Genomic DNA, 23,429 nt, shown 5'->3' on the forward strand with positions numbered 1-23,429 from the left:
TGGAAGAATGACACAGTGCCTCCCTGAGACAAATGGATGATGTCTCCTTTATCCTTGGCATTTGGCTTTCACAGACTAGCTGCAGGCATTGCCCTTAGGCGCTAAATCCCACGCAGACCCCTCTGAGATTGCATTGCTTGAGAGTTCATGGAAGAAAGCATGTGCTATGGTAAACTAGCCTAAGAACCCCCTCCAAGGTATATAGTTTTCAAGGCAAAAGAGAAGGTAAATGGCCTGCTTTTGCCTAATCAATGCAAAACGAGTCATTGTCAGCAATCTGTCAACTCAAGCAAATATGGTGACTCCAAACTGATGTTCAGAAATTTATTTGAGGGATTGGTGCCACACATTGAGACTCATAGTGGAATGGGGTTTCTTGGACCAAACTGCTAAAGGAATTGATGAGGGATACTGGACTTTTGTGGAGTCAGGTATTCAACTTGGACATGTGAAGCTGTGTTATATTGAATCAGACCATTGTGCCTTCAAAGTCAGTGCTGCCTACTCAGACTGGCCATGGCTCTCCAGAGTCTGTGGTGGAGGTCTTTCAAATTGCCTACTGCCTCGTCCTTTAAAGTAGATTGAATCTTTTGCACACCAAACAGATGGTCTGCCACTGATCCACAGCCCCACCCAACCATGACATATTGCTGAGATTAACAGTACTGGTCTTACATCAAAAGCCAGAAACTGTTATAAATATGTGTCTGTGACAAGTCTTTCTACTAAGTGAAGGGACCCACACTGGCTTTTGCAATTTTGAGGAATTTTGTTTGTTTTAAACTACAAACCTTCCGCTCAGCTACAAGATGTTATGAAGGTAGTGAGTGTAAAGGCCTTGGGATTACTGCTGTGAAGTAACTTTGTGGCAAGCACTGAGGCAGGGGGTTTATGTAAATAACAAAGATTAATTAATTTTTTTAAATTAAAAGGCTGTTTTTTAAAGAACAACAGGACAGGTCTCCAGATTGTCAAAGGAGTAACGTGCCAAGGAACATAAACTTAGGCTAGTTATGGCTTGAGAGTGTAGTTTGAATTCTCTATAAAGCTTACAAGTGCAAATAGGATTTCACTGATGCACCAATAGGATGGATCTTTTCATATGTACAGGACTCCACAAGCCTGATCTTTCACAAGAGACATACTAAATGGTACAAAATCTGCTCATCATCAGACAAACAATTCTATTATCTCCCAGAGGTAGAGTTAAATACCCCTTTGCCATGCAACCAGGCAGAGTTACCCTTCAAAATGTCTGCTGTTTTGCTGAGGCAGACCCCCAAACTATCCTTGTACTCTCCAAGAGGCAGATCTTAACTAAGCTCCTGCTGTGCTTTGATCCAGTGTCCCATTTCCCCTCCTTTGCAAGGCGATTGGATACTGGAGCAGCACTCCCATCACTCAGCTGTGTCAGAAAATGAAAGGTCTTTAGTGTGCATCATTCAATGGCATATATTTAAAAAATACCCTACAGGGGATAATGGAGGAAATATGTAGTTAGCATATTGCGGTGTGGAAATTCCTGGTATTTTTCAAATAAGCTCCTCCTCTGTCCTGGTTGGCTCAATTGGCTACTTCCTGCTGTTTGGAGCACATTTCCTATCTTTCTGTTTTCAGATGAAGAACAGCCAGTTAGACTACTAGGACTCTTTCTCTCTCCTCTCTCAAGATCTTTAGAGATCCTGTTTGGTGTAGTGGTTAAGAGTGTGGACTTCTAATCTGGAGAGCTGGGTTGGATTTTCTGTTCCCCCACATGCAGCCTGCTGGGTGACTTTGGGCTTGCCACGGCACTGTTCTGACCAAGTAGTTGTGGGGACACGAAAGGGAAGGCGAATGTAAGCCGCTTAGAGACTCCTTCTGACAGAGCAAAGCGGCATAGAAGAACCAACTCTTCTTCATCTTTACAAAGTTTTTTCAATTCTCAATAAAGCTTTTTTATTCTTTAAACAGCTGGTGCTTTATACTTTTGCATATTTAAACTCTGCCAACAAGCTGAGTGTCTGTTTTCCCCTTCAGGGACAGGACAGCCTCTTGTCTGTCCCAGTATCTCTTTAAGGTTCTTTTCTTTCATGTTGGAACAATGGAGAGGAATTTATGCAAATAGTGGACCCAAAGATGGAATGCAGGGGTTTGGTTGTTAAGGAGACAATAGAATGTTAGAGGGTTAAGGTGATAAGAGAGAAAGAAAGACAGTTGGAAGACAGTTGGGTTGGGGAAGCTGAGGAGGATGGAGGCAAAAGGATCCTCTGAAGGAGCAGTGAAGGAAATGAGAAGCTATTGAGCACACCACCATGATTCTGGAATGAGGACTATGCACTTAGGGATCAAACCCCTGGAATCTGTGTGTCAAGCCATGGCAGAGATGAGAGACTGAGAAAAAGGAAGCAGTTTGGGACCAGGCTCATTAGTTGTGTAAGTGGCTGGTGAACTAGAAAGCATCACAAAAGCACAATCGGCTCCAAATGAATGTACATTAATAATGAGCAACTGCATATGTGCGCATGAGAAAGTGGTGGGGGTCGGATTTTTACTGAAAACTATTATCTGATTACATATAGTTATAAAGGTAATTAAAACATTATAAATGTATGTTTCATGCCATAATTGGTTAGTTGTTTATCCCATTTTAGTATACATGCAGCCAAAGCAAGTACATTATTTTTTAATTCAGAATGGTTATTCTTTTTTTTAAATGGCTAAATAAATAAATGGTCCTGGCCCATAGTAAAATCCCAAAACAGAAGGCATGCAATACCTCTTATTTAGACCAGCCCAAATAGAATAGCTCATTGTGTGAGTTTGCTACATCCTGGGCCCTTTTCAGAAGTTTCCCTCACTTATATGGATGTATAAGTTGCTTTCATATCCTAAAAACCTACAATCGATGTACATAAAGACCAGGTTTAACCAACAGATGAAAACAGCCAAAATCAATCAGGCAAACAACCATAGTTATAAGACCCTCTCCCATAAGCCAGATGAGATCCAAACTAGGGATGGGCAAGAGCCAACCCACGGGTCTCCGCAAACCCATGAAATTGAGTAATTTGTGGCTCGTGAACCACACCCCCTGTAACCATGCACAACCACATATGGGTCTTACCCCTCTGTGTGCACAGGCTTTTTCGGTGGTGGAGCTTCCTCCCTCAATGGACAAGTGTTAAGCATGTGAAGCATGCAAAAATTTCTCTTCCACCATAGAGAGGGCTTGTCTTTTGGTTTCCATAGCTACTCCAGTGATTGACATCCTCAAAGGGCCAAAGGGGAGAGGGGCCAAAATTAGTTCCTTTGTTGCAATTCCCCTGGTATTTATTAATTATTTTTGTTTGGGATGTGTGTGGTATAGCCAAGAGATCCTAAGATTGTCTGTCTACCAAGCAAGAGATGTTCGGAGGTGGTTTGTCATTGCTCCTGCCTCACAACTATGGTGTTCCTTGGAGGCTGCCCTTCCAAGTGCTAACCAGGGCCACCCCCGCTTAGCTTCTGAGATCTAAGAAGTTCAGGCTATCTAAGAACCCAGGCTATCCAGGTTGGGTACATCCCTGTTGTATAAGAGTAAGAGTGTACTTGTCGGATTTGTGTGTTTATTTCTGGGATGCCTCCCTCGCTTCTTCCAGTCTGCAAAAGCATGTAATTATATTCGGCTGAAGTCCAAAGCCTTCTATCAACAGATTACTATTGTGGCATCTCTAATTATATCTCTTTCTTCTCATTCCAGACCAAGTCAGAATTCACAGTTGAGTTTTCTGTCAGTGACAGCCAAGGGGTAAGCATGACATTTGTTCCACAGTCGAAAATAGAGAGAAACGATTTGGACAGCATCCTATGTGAAGAGAATATCACAGTCACTGTAGTCATAGCAGTTTCGTCAAGGAGAGCTCCCACGTATGTGGGGGCATGATCATCATAGGGGGAGCACACAGACATTTGAGGCCAGTGTTATTTTATGGAAGCCGATCCATCTGCATTATTGTTTTCTTTTACATAAAAGCTTATAAATGTCAGGGCAGAGTATGGAACTGGTTTCTATGTCTGTTTTGCACCAAGTTTATATTACCATAATTGTAAAGCGATTGGTTCCTGTTAAGATAACCAGGCCACCTCCAGATAAGACAGGGGAGTCTTATAACCTTCCCCTCCTCAGTGGCCCACGGAGGACTGAGTGTGGTCCAGAAAGGATGGAGTGCTAAGTAGTTGGGACTTAGTTAAAGAGATATTAGCTTGCTCAAGGCCTGGAAATTTATTGAATCCTGGAAGGGAAAATGGGGGGGGGGATAGGGCTGGATTTCCAAATTAGCCTCCACATTATTCCTTGTGAACCTCCAGCTTGTATCAGAAGTACACTATTCCCACAAAAATGCTGTTGGATGTCTGTTTAATATTAAAGAAAATGTGCTTTAAAGAAATGCCTTTAGGGTTCCTTGTGATGATTCCCCCCCACTATAGAGAAGCCACTATGAAAATGACTGAAGCAGATTGTGTTGTTACAATGCTGAAAATTATTAACGTGTAAAGCCTCTGCAATATATGAATGGTCAGAAATGCTGAAATGCTCTGGGAAACTTCTCTTCCATTCATGGAACTTGAATTCCCTTCTGGAATATTCACAGATTAATCATTTTCTGGCTGCCCACCTGAATGCATTTTCAGATTGTATCTAAGTATTCTTTCCATTAGGGACAATGATAATTAATACTTGCCCATTAAAGCTAGGATTTAAATTTCTGTTGTTTACCAACTGATCTTGTATTTCTTATTAGTGTTTTGGAATTTAGAATGTGCTTCTTGGATAGTGTTTTATTGTTTTGTTTTTTTGCAGAATATTTTCAGAGGGTAGTCATATGAGCCAATTAGATTTGTGTTCAGCAGCACCTTCGAGATTGATGAGAGTTTCCAACCTTATCTCCTTGGACTCAAGGTGGCTAAATAAAAAGTTGCAAATGCATTAAAGCAATATAACACAGCACCACAATTCTGCACAGCACATACACTATGGCATACAAGATTTAAAAAAGAAATAGCGAGTACAATTGGTCTGCCAAAGTAACTCCATCAAATGTACCTTTTAATGAATGCACCTGCCTTTCACAGAGTAGACGCTGCCTCTTTCTGTGGTGGCATCCAGTCTTTGGAGTTCTTCTTGGTGCCACCTTTACCATCTTTTAGGCCAGTGATCCCCAATATGGTGCTTACCAATGTGTCTTTTGGTGTGTGGCTGCTTCTGAAGTCTTCAATAAAATTCAAATGTTTTAAATATAGGTGACCAAAATCTTTTTTTTCCATTTGGCTCACAGGTGATCAAGGGCTCGGTGAATATCCAAGTTGGGGATGTGAATGACAACGCACCAAGGTTTCACAATCAGCCATACAGTGTCCGAATTCCTGAGGTGGGATTTTTGTTTCTTTGAAAAGCTCTTACATGTTATCTTCCTTAAGATAAAATTACTGCAACTGGTAAAAAAAATGATTAATTTCTTATGATGGTGAAGGAAAGTAAATTTGCTCAATTTAATGTACACTGAGAAAAGTGCCCTCTTGTGACTTACTAAATGGAGTAGAATGTAGTAGGGGCATATGCATGCAAATAAACTTGTGTCATTTTAAGCTACTATACTTGTAATGGGAAATGTTGCTAAATCAAGGTGGTGAGGTACCCCTAGCAACACTCTCTTGTAGTTCCCTGTTCTCTCTGGAAGGGAAGAGTGACCATCTGTTCATTTTGCCTGTGCTGTAGATAAGTTTGTAATGTAGTTTCAGGTTCCACTGTGGCATAGCAGTTCATGTGTTAGACCAGGATTGGGGAGACCAAGTTCAAATCTACTCAGCTGAGGACTTCAGAGGGTGACAGTGGTGCATCTCAAACCTAACACCTTACACAGTATCATTGTCAGAACTATGTTATATTGCCTTCAACTCCTTGGTGGAAGTTAAAGATAAAATTATGATAAATATATCTAAGAGGAGCCACTCGCATTTGAAAACAGGGCACTGGTTTTGAGAAGTGGGAAGCAAGATGATTCCTTCACTTCCTGTCAAATGTCATTTGGCTAGACAAGTCTTCCGAAGGGATGTGTTTGCATTTGTGTTTGCATTGCTCTGTCTGTTCATTTCCTGCATGGTATCCTCGGATCAAAGTGAACTATGGGACACTCACTATTAAATGGGAACCTCTTTGTGTTACTGTTCTCTGCATCCTCGCATAAAGTTTGTACTCCAGTGTACCTGTGAGCATCACAAAGGCAAATGGGTATGGGAACAGGGAGCCTTTGTGAATTGTCCTTCCTACCTAATGCCTGAAGAGGTGAGTATCCCTCTTTTAGGCATTACCAGGAACCAAAGTATATTTAGCATCCTTTTCTCTTTTGTATCTTCACTTCCATATACTGTCCGAAGTGTTTCCATAGAACAAGTGAATTTGTTTTCCAGGAACCATGGAATAAAAGTTGTTGAAGCAGAATTCTGCAGTTCAGGTATACAGAACAATAATAGAAATAAAAATAAATGAACAGACACAATGCAAAACTGATTCTCACTGTTCTGAATTTATCCAGGTAGTTTAAAATGTCTCTGTAAACAAATCATGTCAATACTCCATTGTCCATGGTTTTATTCTAGTATTTTTATTCTAATATTTTGTTTAACAGTCCGGTTGGGAAGAATCTGAAAAGTTAATCTGAAGTTAAATCTAAATGAGTTCTTATACCAATGTTACTATATAGCCAAAACGTAAAAACATTTACTGCAATAAATCACCATGTAATTGTTTCCCTTTATTCTGGTTCCTTTTATCTAAAAGATAAATGCACCCCACCCTGTGAGAAGTCAGAATCCCAAATAAGTAGTTTTCCAGAATTGTCCTCTATCCTCTTGCCTGGTATATACAATTTCTGTTGGCAAAGGGCTGGGTTAGAGTATGTGTTCATATATGTATAGCAGCCAGAGAGTGAGACTGAGTAATAAAGAAGTGCAAATTATTACATTATGAATGGCTCATTACTAAGCTGACTGTGCTTGGCATCCTGCGGTGACTTGATCGTTTGCTCCACCTTTCACAAGCTGGTAAGGATCCCTCATTAGATGGCCTGTGGTAAAGAAGTTGAGTTTCCTCTATATTCCATTTGTTTTACTGTGACATGAATTACCTGAAATGGTCTCTTGAGACTGACTTTGGGTTAGAAACAGCATATTTCACGTTCTGATAACTGGAACAGCTTTGCTTTTAAAGTTTGTGATATGGACACAGTTAGAAGCTTGTAACCAGCTTGCACTGATAATATACGTACATTCTTTTTTATTAACTTAAGTGAATTCTTGTGGTGTTTGAGCTCAGAATCTGAGGGGCTTTGAAGGTGTTCAGCTTCTGATATTTTAGATTCCTTCACAGAAATAGATCGTAGTCTGAAGCTCCTTATTACCAACTGTTTTGTCTTGATCTGCTTGTTCATGTTGTTTGCTTGGTAAATTTGCAATGTAGACACTATTGGTTTAAGAATTAAGGCTCAAGCAAACATTGAAAGAGAACAATTGACTACCGTTTCTAAAGGTTTGTCTTCTCTGATATGAGCCCATGTACCAGCTCCTTCCTTCCTTCCTTCCTCCTTCCTTCTTCCTTCCTTCCTTCCTTGTCAGCTTTTCTCACAAACCAGGATTACAAAAATCTGGAAGAGCATTGCATATCTTACATTATACAAATTACAGGTACAAAGCAGAAAATGGCATTACATCCTTTTAAAGTTGTGGTTCTTTCCCTGGGGGAACAGACTTCTAGAAGAGGTGAGGTGGAATTTTCCCTGTGGAATTTTAAATGGCTCAGGGCCTTAGCTGATTAAGATGCTGAGCTTGAGTTCGAGGGACTAACAACTGGACAAGGTTTTATGTGTGGTTCAATTTGAAATGCATTGATGGCTTATTAGTAGTTAATTTTAGAACATTTTTATTGTATGCTGGATGCCTATTTATGGAAGCCGCCTTGTGTTTTTGGGGAAGGGAAGTAGGCAGGGTATAAATGTTTTTAAAATGTGTTTCTTTTCTTTATTCTTCATATCACGTAATAGAAAAAGTATGACATAACCATGTTCTGTGTCTCTTCTGTTGCACATCATTGGCTGCTGGAAAGCAAAGAGACACACAGTAGCATGATGTTCAGTATTTGTTGTTTATACTAGAGGCATATAATGTAAGGAGTGTGGAGCAGCAGAAGCAGCTATGCATCTCTTATAACATCTCGTTCAGGTAGGGTAGCCAGACACGCCCCCAGGGAGTTCTCCACTTTCAGGCATCACCTCTCCATCACTGGCCACCTTGCCAGCAGGGGGGGGGGGGAATTACACATCCCCAAACAGAGAAGAATGTGGAAATTAAACGTGATTTGCCTACGTGACCTGGAAGTGATGAAGGCACATCGAAGATGATGGGGTGTGTGTGACACTTTGCTTCTTGGGGAAAACTCTATGGTAGAAGCTAATTCCAAAGTCAACTCAAGGAAATCTCAACCCTGAAAGTGTACCTGGCCTTTGCTGGGGGAAAACATTGAGCAATGGGAGTTCTGTTTCTGCACCTCCTCATGTTTGTCTTCCTTCTCATGCAGGTTTCCCTTCCCTTGCGTATGACTCTCAGATCTTAAAATGTGCAGTCTTTTAGCTGACCTCATAACATTTGTCTTGGCAATACATTGCTGGAAAGAGAACTCCTGGGGAGGCTTTTATAGGGTTTCTGTTTCCTGCTGAGTGGGAACAAAAAGAATAACTTCTATGTACGGCTTTACAGGAAAGCTGATCAAACCCTCAATGGGAAAATTGAGAAGTCATTGTAAATGACATAATGGCAAGATTTAGATTTTTAAAGAGCTAGTGACTAAAACTGAGGTGTTCCTAATAGGCGGCCAATTTGCAGCCATTTTTTGTCAGAATCTCAGATGTATTTATCAGTATTCCCTACATTATAAAATAAACCTAACCACTGCTTATGTGTGGATTGATTTTGCACCCAGCCCTTAATTGTGAATCCCTGGGATTCAACTTAAGTAATACTGTGACTTTCAAAAAAAAAATCAAGATGAGTTTCTGTGGTGTGCAGTTGGGCAAACTTACCCTGTGAGGGAGTGCTTTTTCCTGAATATTATTAATGCTAAAAAAACAGCCACTGGCCCAATATTGCTGAGCTTTTTCGCCCCTTTGTTTTTAAATACCAGACAACATGGAAATGCAATAGATAGACTGAGGTGGAAAAGTGTACGAGGGAACAGACAGCTGTATTGCAAACACGCCTTTGCACAGACTACTAATTAGCAATATTTGTAGGCGATGAAAGCAGTTTTTTTTCTTTGTCTTGCTTTGACATGAATAATCCTCTCAGTTGCAGCAGTTCCAGCAAAAGGGTAGAGCAGTAGGGGAAGGCTATTCAAATTTATGGCTGTTGTTTGGCAGCTGGAACATCAGAAAAAGATCAGCGTGAATAAACGGAATGCGAAATAAACTTGCCTCCTAAAATACTGATTTAAAATATGCATAACACTGCCTTATCAAGTAGGTTTGATTGGGGAATGTAAATTGTTCAGGGCTGGGGAAAGCTCTGCACTTTTTGGGTGAATGGATGAAAATGTTGTGGCCAGAAAATGGAGAGCTGTATGCTGGAGGAACTGGAACCACTGTGTATATTTGTAAGTTCAGAGGAAGAGCATGTGGCACTGTTAAACTTAGATGCTAAAGAAGCAGTTAGATGAACAGAAATTGAACCTTGAGAAGGTGAAGTTTTAATATGCGTGGATGGATGGTCAACGCGGGTAAAACATAGGTATGCAAGGTGAATTAACCAGGTTAGAATCACACATGATGAGTTCTGAACCTGGATGTAAGGGATGGATGTCCTACAGTGATTCTGCGTCTCTACTCTCCACCACTAGCCAAAGTGAAAGACTGGCTAGATTGGCTGTTACCAGTAATGATAAAACTCAAATATATGTTGTTGGGTAAGAAGTCCTTGTTCAATTTCACTTAAAGTTCCTAGGTTCCTGTCCCTGTCCTAGATAAAGCTGAACTAGTCATTTTTAGAAATCAAAGTCCTTGGTCAATCTCATCCTAGTCCACTGGAAGAGCACTCTTAGGACGATACATTATCATACTTTATCATACTACCAGCACCAAGTTGGGAAATTCCTGGAAATTTGGGGATTGAGCGTTGAGGAGGGCAGGGATTGGGGAAGAGAGGGACTTGAGCAGGGTATAATGCCATAGAGTTCACATTCCAAAGCTGTCATTTTCTCAAGGAGAACTGATCACTTTTGTCTGGAGATCACTTGTAATTCCAGATCTCCAGTACTACCTGGAGGTTGGCAACCCCTCATGCTGTGGTCCCACACTGAGTCAGGGTTCTGCAGACTTTTAAAATGATGCTCTCAGCAGTTGGTGTAGCTAGCACAGCTTAACTTCATGATCTTAACAAAATGAGAAAAAGTTAGACTAATGTTTAAGTAATACATCAATCAGCTAAATGATTGTTCTGTCAAGGGGTATGCTCATAGATGGTGCATTGTCCTTTTACTTTAGGATAAATACCATTGAAGTTAGTATGAGTTTTTTTAAGTATGAAGCTTTAGATCTGTCAATCATACCCATTCCACACCAGCGGTGCTGCACCAGGCTGCTGCTGGGTGTTTGTGACTGGGCAGTTTGTCTTGCCTCTTCCGGCATCCAGACAGGAGAACATTTTCCCCGCCAGACCTGGTCCACCCTGGATTTGTGCCTCCAGATGAGGCAGCTGGGGTGGAAAGGTTCTTCCACACTTCGCAGCGGCTCAGGATGTTTGTTTTTATTTAGCTGGCCGAATCTCCCCTGCCAGAAGGGCCTAGCCCGACTTAGGCCCCGATGGCATCCGCAGCAAGGATACTGTGGGGCAAACAAGGGCCTCAGTTGGTGCCGATGGCAGCTTGGTGTAGTGGTTAGTGGTGCAGACTTCTAATCTGGCATGCCGGGTTCAATTCTGTACTCCTCCACATGCAGCCAGCTGGGTGACCTTGGGCTCACCACGGCGCTGATAAAACTGTTCTGACTGGGCAGTAATATCAGGGCTCTCTCAGCCTCACCTCCCTCACAGGGTGTCTGTTGTGGGGACAGGAAAGGGAAGGCGACTGTAAGCTGCTTTGAGACTCCTTTGGGTAGAAAAAAGCGGCATATAAGAACCAACTCCTCCTCCTTCTGGGCATTAGCCCAATAACAAGATTAGTGCCAGCCCAGGCCTAATTCCCTATGTGGAAAAGGAATCTGTGAGGAAAAATTGAATCAGTGGGACTTTTTGAGGGCACATCAGTTTATTTTTAAGGTATTATTATTGTAGTATATTAATATAAAAAGAGGGGGGGTTAAAAATAGCCCTTCCTTCTAACAGTGAAGGATAATTTTATTTATCAAATGGAGAATGATATTAATTGTCCTTTACCATCCCCCAAAGGCCTTGAGATTTTGGTAGTATACAAATGTATTCACCTTTAATCAATCAGTATTTAATTGGCTGCATTTTTTGTTCACTGGCATTTCTGAAGTGGATTCTTGGCAGCTGCAGAAAGAGCTAGTAGGAGTTTAGTGGTGCTTAGATGTATAACGTGACTTCAGGCCACGTTATATGTTGAAACTGTGCCTGGAAATCAGTTGGCTTACCTCTGTGCTCCCGTATGAGGATGATGGCAGGCTGGTCCTCAGGACTTGCCATGTCTTAATTGCATCCTGGACATTTGCTTCATCTAGGAGAACAAAGGTATTGTGTGTGTGTGTGTCTGCAGGAAAACTACCTCTCTCCTTCATTGAATCCTGTTCTACAAGTAATTATCAATTTTGCCTGTGCAACTGACTTGTCCAGCTCTAACGAGGCAGTGCAGATGACTTCAAGTCTGTTAAGAAAGGGGGGAATCCTTCTAGAATTGGCAACTTAATTCACCAAGCTGGCCTCGACAGACCTCATTAAGTTCCCATGTATTCATTTCAAGCTAATGGCTGTCTTGCTGGCTGCTGTTTGATTTTCTGTAATAGACTTTTATGGCTTTCCAATTTACTACAACATGTTTGCCTGTGTCTGTGCCCTAGAGGGCTGCTCCAGTGTGTTAGTCAGGCACCTGTGCATTTGCCATCCTGACCTTCAGGGTTTATCCTTCTCTACGCACTTTTTGTCCCTAGCCTTTCTTGTCTGCATAATCCTTTCTCTAAACAGTTTTTCACCTTTTGGTTCTCATCCAGTGGATTTCAAATTGCAAAGAACATAATCCAGTGCTCTTTCTGTATCGTTTGAATTAAAAGCAGTCATTGTATAAAGAAGTATTTCTTTTGGCCTGTCATGAATCTACTGCCCATGAGCTTCACTGGATGCCCTCAAGTGCTATTATAAAATAGAGGGAAAAGTTCTTTTGTGAGCTCTCTCCACCCCACACATTATTTTATGAACTTTCTTTTCTCATCTGATGAGTCCCAGATGCTTCAGTCTTTCTTCATAGGGAAGGTGCTCCATTCCCCGAATAATCTTGGCGGTACTTTTTCCAGGTTTTTGAAGTCATTTTAGAGAGACAGTGGCCAGGACTGCACACAGCATTCCAAATGATGCCACACCATAGATTAGCCTTTCTCAATTTTTTTACCATTGAGAAACCCCTGAAACATTCTTCAGGCTTTGAGAAGCCCCAGATGTGGCACAATCCATGCAGAATATGGTTGGGAAGAATAGCTGGGTACACACCCGCTTGGGCCCCTCCCCTTCCCACCCGCTTCAGCCCCATCACTGGCTATTCTGAGGGGGAGGGGGCAACATATATGATCATATCAACCAACAAATGTTTAATCATTTTTTAAAAAAATATATAAAAAATTAACATCCCAGAAGAAAGAGATAGAGTTCAACGAGATCTGAACACACTGGAAAAGTGGGCAAATGAGAAATGTTTCCTAATAATCCCTAACATAGTTCATCACCCTGTGTGTGGGCTGTTGTCATGGCCTTAGCAATGAGGTGGGGCTTTGTTTCTTAGGATTTGTCTTGCTAGGAAGCTAGACAGAGCAATGAGCCTGAGAATCTGGCACATTTGATTAACCAGCAAGCCTCATTCCTTATGAGTGCTGTTCAACAAAGCTATTTCTGTACTTATTGTTTTCAAAATAGCACTACATTAGTGTATCTATCTGATATCAATACGTTCAATTGCCTTTGTAGTTCTCCTTTTTTTCCTGATCTTATGTATAGAAAACTAAAGCAGTGTTACTCTGTATATTCTTTGGGTTATGTAATTCGGCTGAATAGATTAGTATTTCCCCCCATGTTAACTGAAGTATTTAAGTCCACTCTAAAATGGATTACTCGACTCAACCAAACCCTATTTTTGCAATGGAAGCCCAAAACAGATGAGAAGCTGGAATATTTAAGATTAAAAGGTTAAAGTTCATTTCAGCTGCATGGGGAGGTAAAAGGAGGTTTAACTTTTCTATCCCAAGATGGCTATATTAATGTAAACCAACACCTCATCATTGTATTATTATTGCCCCTTAAAAAGATTGCTACCCACCCTTTCTCCTTTAGAGGATTAATTGGGAGGGGTCCTGCTAGCAAAACTAGGGGTGTATGTGAGTGTGAAAGGGTTAAACGAACTCTCCAGCATGGCCCTGATCCAAATCTAGGTGGTTCACAGCTCAATTTTCACTTTAAAAGACTGATGGAAATTATGATCTCTGTCACATCTAGCTTGACCCTATTCAAGGGCAGGTATGACAACCTAGTTAGTTTGTTCTATGAATTCAAGATAGATGACCCTGCTTGAAGGAGAGGTCTGCATGGATTGAAAGCTCTACATTATTTGAAAACTTTGCACAGAGGATCTCAAGTCAAAAACTTTCTTAATTCCTGAGCACTGTTCTTTGGCACCAACACTTTATACTAGGACGAGCAATTTTTTAGGCCATTAGGGACAAGTTGAAAAATGAGATGGAGTGTCATATTTTATGTATAGCTGAACAGATTAATGAATCTGTCTTGGATGCCATTTTCATGAATGTGGTGGTCACCTAGGTATGTTTTTTGTACAGCAATTTGAGTCATAAATTCTTGTTCTCAAATTCAGAGAACTTGAAGCTATACTTGAAAGTTGTTCAACCACATTTTCTATGCCCATAGAGCTTATGGAACATGCCTAACCATGTTTCTTGAAAGGTAATTCCCACTGAATTCAATGAAATCTTCCCCCTAACAGTGCAGATAAGGCTTCTCTTTTTCCTCTATAATTATGATGAATGATTGGATGGCATTATCAAATGGCAACAAAGATTTAATACTAACCACCTAAACACCACAGTCAAATTGCCAGAGTATCAGCATGGGAAAACAAGTGATTCTACTCTGACTTATCTATGCAGGAATGTTTTGTTTGAAGGAACCTGTTTTTACGTTTTATTATATATACTAGTAAGCAAGCCCGCTGCAGGGGAATGCAGCGGGCGCTAGGTGCTTACTTGAGTCGTCGTCGGCTGCAGCGGCGGCGGGCTGGTCGGCGGCAGCCTGGTCGGCAGCGGCAGGCTGGTCGGCGGCGGCGATCTTCCGGCGGCGGCGGGCTGACACGGCGAGAGGTGCTTCGCGCCTCTCGCCGCATCAGCCCGCCAGGCAGGGAACCCCCGGCAGCCGCGCTTCGCGCGACTGCCGGGGGCTCCCTCGGGCGGCGGCCTGACGCGGCGAAAGGCGCTCCGCGCCTCTCGCCACGTCAGCCCGCCAGGCAGGGAACCCTGGCTCCCTGGGTCGGCGGCCTGACGCGGCGAGAGGCGCTTTGCGCCTCTCGCCGCGTCAGGCCGGGGGGAACTGCGGAGCTGGGAATCGGAGGGACTAATCAGCAGGCGCTTCGCGCCTGCCAATTGGTCCCTCCGATTGTCTGTCGTGAGGAAGGGTCCAATCCGGACCCTTCCTCATCACGGACAAAGCCCACCTCAAGGGGGCTTAACGAATTATTTAGTCCGTGGTGCCCGTGGCGCCCGTGGTGCCCGTGGCGCCCGTGGTGCCACGGGCGGTTTAAAGATAATGTATCCTGACTTTTCAATAACTTAGTTTTTCAAAAGATGATTTTTCTCATCATGAAGTGTTTTTTCTTTGCATAAATATAAACAATTATATATATATATATAGTATGAGAAACATATAACCTATATGCTGCCCTATCTGGCCACACCCAGTGGCAGCTGTGCAGGAGGTGCCTGGGCTGCAGAGCCTAGCCAGAGTCCACACCAGAGCAAGGTCAAAGTCCAGTCCAAGTCATTAGGTATCATAGCAAACAGAGTTAAGGGCGAGGCAAAGAGTAGTCAAGGGAAAGCCAAGGTCAGAGTCCAGATAAGCAATAGTCAACAAAGCCAGGCCAATTACCAGGTGCATAGTCAAAAGCCATTTGCTAAAAGTCAAGGAAGCCAATAGGAGTCAGGAGTTCGCAGAGCCAAGGAATCCGAGCAGGACAGGAGGGTTTCTGCATAGATTGTATCCATGCCGAAGAGCTGCTGCTGTCTTACCTAAAAGCAACCCAGCTAATTGGCAGCACCTGGGGGAGGATTCACTCATCCTCCCCAGGAGCTATCCCAGCTGGGCCCCATCTACTCTGACAGCGTGCCTGCAGTCTTTGGCTCCTTCAGCGTTCAGCAAATACCAGTCTTCTGCACCCTCTGCATCTTTTAGGCGAACTGTCAGGGCTGGAGTGCATTTGCAGCTGCTCCAGATATGCCTCTTGGGAAGAGCCTGGCTGACTTGTGCTATTTTCCCCTGCTGCACATTCAGAGGCCCCTCTCTCTTCTGCCAGAGCTGGCTCTACAGCAGGCTCTGGTTGCTCTGGCAACTCCTTGGAGATGGGAGGTGGCAGCCGGGGCATGACACCTATGACAACTGGACACTGATGTTTTTGATGAGATCAATTATACACTCATGTTTTATGATATAACGGCTTGGTACTGAAAAAGTTTTAAACATTTCTCTTCCATTCACGATGATTCTCTAGTACATCTGTCTCTTTTTATTCTAGTGATTAATAAATGTATTATTACACTTTGAAACCTGTTCTGTAGAAGCATGAGAGTGAAAAACTTTCCTTTTAAAGTTAAAATGGAATCCTTGGAGGTCCTAATAGAAAGCATTGGCCATTAGAGATTGTTTTGGGAGGTTTAGGTAAACAATGATCGCCAGGTAACCAGTTTAGAATATAAATTAGATTGAATAGGAAGCAAAAGCTCTCAAGTTATTGAGTCGGTTGCCAAGTTTGTACAGCTGGCTATGAGGTCTCGTAACTGTAGAACAATTAATGCTTTATAATGTATTTTTCTTTCTTCTTCTGCCATCTTTCTTTATATGCCAATAAAGGTCTTCTGATGCTGATATAAATTAAAAGTTGTGTTTTTCTTCTAACCAGTGGAGATCTGAAAATTCTGTTTATTTATTTATTTATTTGATTTGTATGACCGCCGCTCTCGGAAACCGGCTCGCGGCGGTTCACAATGTTTTAATACAAATACAATATATTAACCATTAAGATTCCCCATTAAAACCCCATTAAAATAATGACTGAGTCACAATGATGGCGATTAAAAAACTATTCCCGTACAGGCCCACTGGATGAGCAGAAGGGAACGGATGGATAATTGGGCATAGGGTGGAACAATCTGGGGAACCAGGTCAGTCTAGTACTGGCCTCCCCCCCCCTTTGACTGCTGACTACCTAACTGGAAGTCAACATAAATCATTTGTTTCAGGGTTTTTTTTTCACCTTCTTTGCTAGCAGATGGTTCTCCATCCCTTGCCCTTTTTATAGCTACCTTACTTATCATTCATTATGTTAACAGGCATTATGTGTGATGACATCTTTTGACACTTATAGTGTGCTTTTGATCACACTTTTGATATGAGAATAGTATAGTGAACCCTAGCTGTTCATGATTTTAAAATGGCTACCATGCCAAAGAAGTACTTGTGCCTTGACAGCATATATTAATTTGTGCCATGGCTCTCTTTTCAACAGGCTTCCATGCATCTATAACCATCCACCTATTGATCTCTTGAGTACAAGCTAATAAATCATCGCAGAGCTTTCCTGGCTTGTTGCTTTAGCAGAAGAGCTGCAAGGGCCATGCATTTTCTTAGTGGCCTCATTAATACTCTTGGAAACCAAAATCCTTGACCTCATTGTCTCTGAAAAAGTGCATTCATGATGAAGGAGCTTATTTCATCATTCCTTCATTCCTATATGGTCTGAGTGATAATGTTTAAAAAATCTGAAATAAGATTGTTAGATTTAACTGTGTTGGATCATGCTAGCAGTTGGTCTTTGTCAGAAGATTCTTCAGCAGTGCTTCTCATTTTACTTTTTAATATACTGTCTTTGACTCTTTTCTATAGCAACTTAAAACAGGCCTTGACAAATTTTCTTTGGTTCTGAGAGATTTAATTGTTAGATTTAACTGTGTCATGCTAGCAGTTGGTCAAGCTCCTTAATCATGAATGTACTTTTTAGAGACAATGAGGTCGAGGATTTTAGTTTTTGGTTCTGGGAGCCAGCCCAAAATTTATGGACCATACTAATTTTTCATCTATCAGGGTTTTATGATTTAATGCCCAAACTTTTGAACTATTGCTATCACAAAATCTAAACCAAAACTCTTCAGAGTTGTTCACAATTCTATAAAAGCGATGACAAAAGTGTTATATACAAATAAATATAGGGGTAACATTGTTTATCACTTCAAGAAAAAGTTAACCTCAAACCCTAGCTTAACTTCTCCTTAGTTTAATTTAATTATTAATTTAGAAGCTCCATTTCACTCAATATTAAAATGAGTATAGAAAAAAAGAGATGGTTCACAAATAAATTAATCCACAACCATTGAATAGTGTAAAGTTAAATTTACATATAAGAAAGCAATAACAAAAATTTTATGGCCATTGACTTTTATGTCATGCAACAAAATATGACATGATAAAAAAGCTTTATATTGAATCCAACCATCTTTTTTGCTTAATTTGGACAATTCCTCTCCATATTAAAGTCCCCATTCCACGTGGTTTTTTTCTATGCATGTCCCATGATGTTAAACATAACCCTTTTGGTCATCTAAGGAGACTCCTTCCTTCCTTTTCCCCACTGGAAAGCTGGTCCAATCCAATGCTTTGCACTTCCACTGAGAGATGCTACAGTACAGTCTGTGCCAACCTACAAATGGTCAAAAGCAACAACTGCCTGTACACATGCCTTAGAGTTGCACTGTATTAAATGACTCACAAAGTTACTTGGAAAATTATTAGGCACTGTGATCTATACCAGTGGTCCCCAACCCCCAGTCTGGGGACCAGTACCGGTCCATGGATCAGTCGGTACCGGGCCGCAGATCCTCCTCATCCTCCTCCCTGACTCCTGCCTCAGGAGGCTGCCCTGCCACTCTGCCACCGGCTCACCTTTGGTGCTCTCCAGCAGCCACCATGGAAAAGACTACCCCCTCCCCGGGCCTCAGTAAAATTGTCAAGTGTTGACCGGTCCCTGGTGATAAAAAGGTTGGGGACCACTGATCTATACTACTGTGCTTAGCTTGCTGAAATGAGGATTCTACTGTGTAATATTTGTATCATTTAATATGTCATGCTAATACTTTTTGTTTCAGTAGTGCTTTTAGACTGGTACAAAAATCCTGATCCTTTTTGCATTTATTGAATGTCCTGTTATTTGTACTGACTCACTCTGTAATCTGCAGTGAGCCCAAGAGAAAAAGGCAGACTATAGACAGTGTAAATAAATAACTAAATTTGAATAGCTTCATTCAGTTGATGTGCCATTTTTTGTCTTCCCCTCCCAGTTTAAATGTCTGGCCTCATGTTGTTCAAAAGATTTCTCTGTTTTCCTAAGACACCAAGCAGCAGTCATTGCTCTTCCCTGTCGTAGTTGTTTTCTACCTCACCATTCTCCACTCCGTGTACCATCAGACTTTTCTGCTCCTACTGCAGCCATCCAGGCTTTGCGGAGACTTTCCCCAGCACATTAGAGCAAATCAAATCAGAGGAAGCCAAGGAAACCCCCTGAAATGCATGAATGCACCACAGTGCTTTGGGAAAGCAGGAAACAAACCTCGCTTCCCAACAGTAGCAAACCCTGGAGCAAATAGCCTAGATGGAAATGGACGTAGACTGGCTGGAAAAGGGTTAATTACTATATTGCATAGAAAATCATTATTTTGTTTTAATGTTGATAATGCTCATAATTGCATCAGTTTCCCATCTGATCTCACCCTGGAAGTCTTTGGGGGCCAATATAATTCTATTGCCTTGGCTATATAGTCCTGATGTTATGAATAAGAAGCAGTTGGAATGAGTGTTAACTCCAGGAGAGAAATTAGTGATTTATTTGCATCCTGCAGACTACTTTCTCCTTTTTCTGAGCATCTTTTGAATAAAGACCCTTTAAATTGAAAGCACTGATAATAGTTCTGGCAGAGAGTTTCTTGCTGATATTGTTGCGCTGTCAGTCTAAGTGCTGCCTGTACTCCCTTTTTTTACTTATATCTCCTCAAAGCACATCTTTGTTTTGCATTAGACCTGCACAAATAATTTTCAATAATTAATTCTTTCCAACAGCCTTTTCCTTGCCCACAAAGTGATTTGATGGACTATGGAGAGGCAACCTCAAGTTTGTCACATTAAGTGTATGCACCAAAGGAACTGGCAGCCAATTGCTGTTTTCTAATCTGTATGATGCATGTGTTCGAAAATACATGTTTCCATGCTAATGCTTAAATAGCTTTCGGTTGAATCCAGGACCTGCCCACATTTCTATGGTCTCAAGGACCTGCTGAGAGTAACATTCTGTACTCTCCATCCCCCAAGGTAATTTTAAATGCATTCCGACACCTTGTTTCTGGGGCTCACCTCTCCCTCAAGAACAGGTTTTGAGGGTATATTTCAGGCTGCCACAGGACTTGTGGTTCATAAAAATCACGGACAAAAATCCCTGCCCCACACAAACACTTCATTGTCTCCAGTCTTTACATGTACATCTAATATATACCTATGGAGACCCATAGGATATCCACAAACAAAATCTGTGTTTCTTTATTCAGTAACTTCTACGTTTTCCTAAAATTCCTCTTTGAATATTCACATTTCAGTTCTTTCCAATAGGTGGAACTGTGTTTTGAATTTATTAACAAGCAGCAAAGTTTGTGAGCATGCTTGCTGCTGACAGCCATGTGGATAAAACTCCATCATACACTCATTCCTGAACATTAGCAGAAGGTGAAATTATTCTACTGTTGTTAACTTTGCAAACAGATTATTCCAGTGGTGAGGGAAGGTGATGATTTTTGTATTTCTGAACCTGTGATACAAAGGTACTGAAGCCAATTGCTTTATAAAAATGTTTTCATTTTTTTTTCAATTTAAACAGCTGATTATGCAAATACTAGGTGCATAAGTATGTCAGCATGTATGGTTAAGAAATGTTTGCAAGTATCTATGTAGGTAAAGTATACAAAAATGGGATTTCTTCCTCGAAGTTACTTATACTTTGGGGAAAAGTGGTTATGCCACTCTTTGCTTCCATACACTCTTGCTTTTAATTAATTGTTTTTCTGCCCGTGGTTCCAGTTAATGTTAGTGCTGACAAATTAATCTGTCATAAATATACCAGGACAGGTGTGTGCATTTTGATAGACATGAAAGAGCTGGTCATGATGGGTTTGTTTTGATAATTCTGTTACGGAAGATCACCTCCTCCTGTGCCTAAAGGCATTATAAAAATTTCCCTCATTCTTTAGCAGCCTTTAAATTGCTTTGTATTTTTGTACTGCAAGCTAGTACAAGCAGAAGGCTTCCTCAGAAGAAATTGTTCTTTCTTTTTAATAGCCTTAAATGGAATCATTGTGTCCATCTATTTAAAAGGCTATTTCTTTTCCAGATAGGATAATGTGTTTGAGAGGGTGTCATTTGATCAGTAATCATTGGGTACAATATCCCTGAGAGAAGGAACAATCACCACTTTTCCCCTCCTTTTACAGCCCCAGCTTGTGTGTGATCCTTTCACATCGGTCAATTTCTGTACTGTATTGATAGCTACAACAGAGAGGTTACTTTTGATTTTAAAGTGTTAGATGCTAAGAGGGGGGGATGTGCTTATTGAATTCTAATGAACATTAGTATTCTGTAAGTGCAGGTAGATATTCTAGAAGATGGATAATTCAGGGCTAAAAGTGAATTCGTTCTTACATCTTTTCATATTGTATCCTTTCTAAAACCTCTATACGAATGACCTGTTTGTGTAGGTATACAACCCTATAGATCAATTTAAGATATGGGCTGGTCTGCCTGCCAACTTGAGTTTGGTACTAGAAATGGTCTAGTGAAGAAAGGCATGAGGTGCTGGGGGGATAGAAAAAATAGATAAAACCACTGTTTTATCTCCTTTTTCTGAGGATTTTCCCTCTTACTACTTTTTTCCAAAGGGAAAATTTTTGGAGAAGAAAAGTTGGTTGTTATATGCCACATTTCTCTACCCAAAGGAGTCTCAAAGCAGCTTACAGTTGTCTTTCCTTTCCTCTCCTCACAACAGACACCCTGTGAAGCAAGTGAAGCTGAGAGAACCCTGATATCACTGCTTGGTCAGAACAGCTTTATCAGTGCCATGGTGAGCACAAGCTGGTTGCATATGAAGGAGCGGGGAATCAAACCCAGCTTACGCTCTTAAACACTATGCCAAGCACTAAAAGCTCATATGAAATAATTTTTATGTTTAATGCCATGAAACATGGTATCTTTTTGCATCATCTCGCTGCAATAAGATTGAAGGGGTACCATTCAATCCTGAGGTCCAAGGAGCAATTGAGTTCCAAGGATCAAAGCAAGGAGGAAATGTGGAGGAAAGGCCTGCAGAGTGTAGCAGGGGTTCTCAGAAGGATGCAGAGTTCTGACCAGCAGAGATCTATTCTGGGGATCTGAGGAACAATTTGCTAGTACCTGGGATCTTTCTTTTCAAGACAGAACATTCCCAGGGTAGTTGGAATCTGGCTGCCTGACTTTGGTTTAAAGTTAATTGTCATCAAATTCTGGTGGGAAATTACCTTGGTTAGGCTATTATGAGCCAAATCTGCATGAGCACAAAGAGCTTGGGTAAGGCAACATGATTAACATGCTTTAATTAGGCTGAAGTGAGACACAAAAATCTGGATGAGTGAAAATAGCTTCTGAAACAGGACAGAGCATACGAATGCCCTGGATAGACACCTCTAGGGTGTGTCAAGATACTGAGTGATGTCTCCAGTCTTTTGTTATTGAGAATGATATTACCCTGAACTTCTTTCCTGGGATTTTCCAATGTTATGGCTATATCAAGGTACCGTTATGAGACTCCAAATTTCAAATCCATTTGGCAATTAAAAGGGGAATGCCTATTAAAACAACTTAGTCCAAAATAAAATGGGGACCCAACTATCCATGGGGGTCTCAGCTGTAGGAGTTGGGTCCTCACAAGGAAAAGGGGAAGGGTCCACCTTTCTCATTTATTTGTCTCCCTCTTCTTCCTCCTATTATTTTCAACATGCCGATGAAGCCCTTCTTTTCTCTTTCTCTTCTCTTTTACTTGAAATTTATGTTCTGTCAAGCAGACTGGGTTGATTCTGGAGGCTACCTGTTGGTGGCTCCTAACATAAAAGGATAACAGAAATCAAACTATACATAAGAGCCCCTTGGTGGCGTGTGAATTAGAAGTAAGACTGGTGAAATATATAAAATATATATATTTGCAGTACAACTAAGAGCCATTCCAAATAGAGGCATTTCTTTCTTTCTTTCTTTCTTTCTTTCTTTCTTTCTTTCTTTCTTTCTTTCTTTCTTTCTTTCTTTCTTTCTTTCTTTCTTTCTTTCTTTCTTTCTTTCTTTCTTTCTTTCTTTCCATCCTTGAGAATATTCACATTTGCTGGAATGCGAGTCTTCCTTCAAAATCTATATTTAAGAGAAATGTTCTCCAGCTCAGGGATTTCTGCCATGTGTCCAAGTTTAGTAGCAAATCCAAGTCCCTGGCTCTTTAAAACATATGCCCATGTTGTGAAATGAGAGGCACAACAGAAACTACTGGGGCGGAAAACTCCAAATGGTGTGGAAGTAATGTCTAAAGTGCGCTGGAGATTACAGTCATTTCCATGAGGCAACACTTCACCAGGGTAGGGAGGGATACTGCAGCAAAAAAAATGGAGAAAAGGGGATAGGGGGAACAAAAGTATAAATCAAAACATTATAATTCCACTCTGCATGGTTCTAGAGTGTATGAATGGGGAACAGAGAGAACTGCCCATCAGTGTCCAGAATGAAAAAGTCATACTGGCCAGTAGATAGTGCAGTGTAAGTATAGCAAACTTTGGAAAAATCAGATTCCTCGAGCCAAAGAAATAGCCGAGAAGGGGGGGGGGTGC

The 23,429-nt window shown here is 41.3% G+C and overlaps 1 protein-coding gene across 5 annotated transcripts in view; it reads left to right on the top strand.

The window, feature by feature from the left end:
- Nucleotides 1-23,429, top strand: part of CDH23 (cadherin related 23) — a 556,038-nt gene that overhangs the window by 119,664 nt on the left and 412,945 nt on the right. For all 5 annotated transcript variants that reach the window (XM_077350525.1, XM_077350522.1, XM_077350524.1 and 2 more), the window contains exons 5-6: nucleotides 3,719-3,766; nucleotides 5,295-5,387. In XM_077350525.1, the coding sequence (XP_077206640.1) occupies nucleotides 3,719-3,766; nucleotides 5,295-5,387 (141 nt within the window). The remainder of the gene's footprint in view (nucleotides 1-3,718; nucleotides 3,767-5,294; nucleotides 5,388-23,429) is intronic.

The sequence above is a fragment of the Paroedura picta genome, chromosome 8, assembly GCF_049243985.1.
Source record: "Paroedura picta isolate Pp20150507F chromosome 8, Ppicta_v3.0, whole genome shotgun sequence".
Lineage (NCBI taxonomy): Eukaryota > Metazoa > Chordata > Lepidosauria > Squamata > Gekkonidae > Paroedura > Paroedura picta.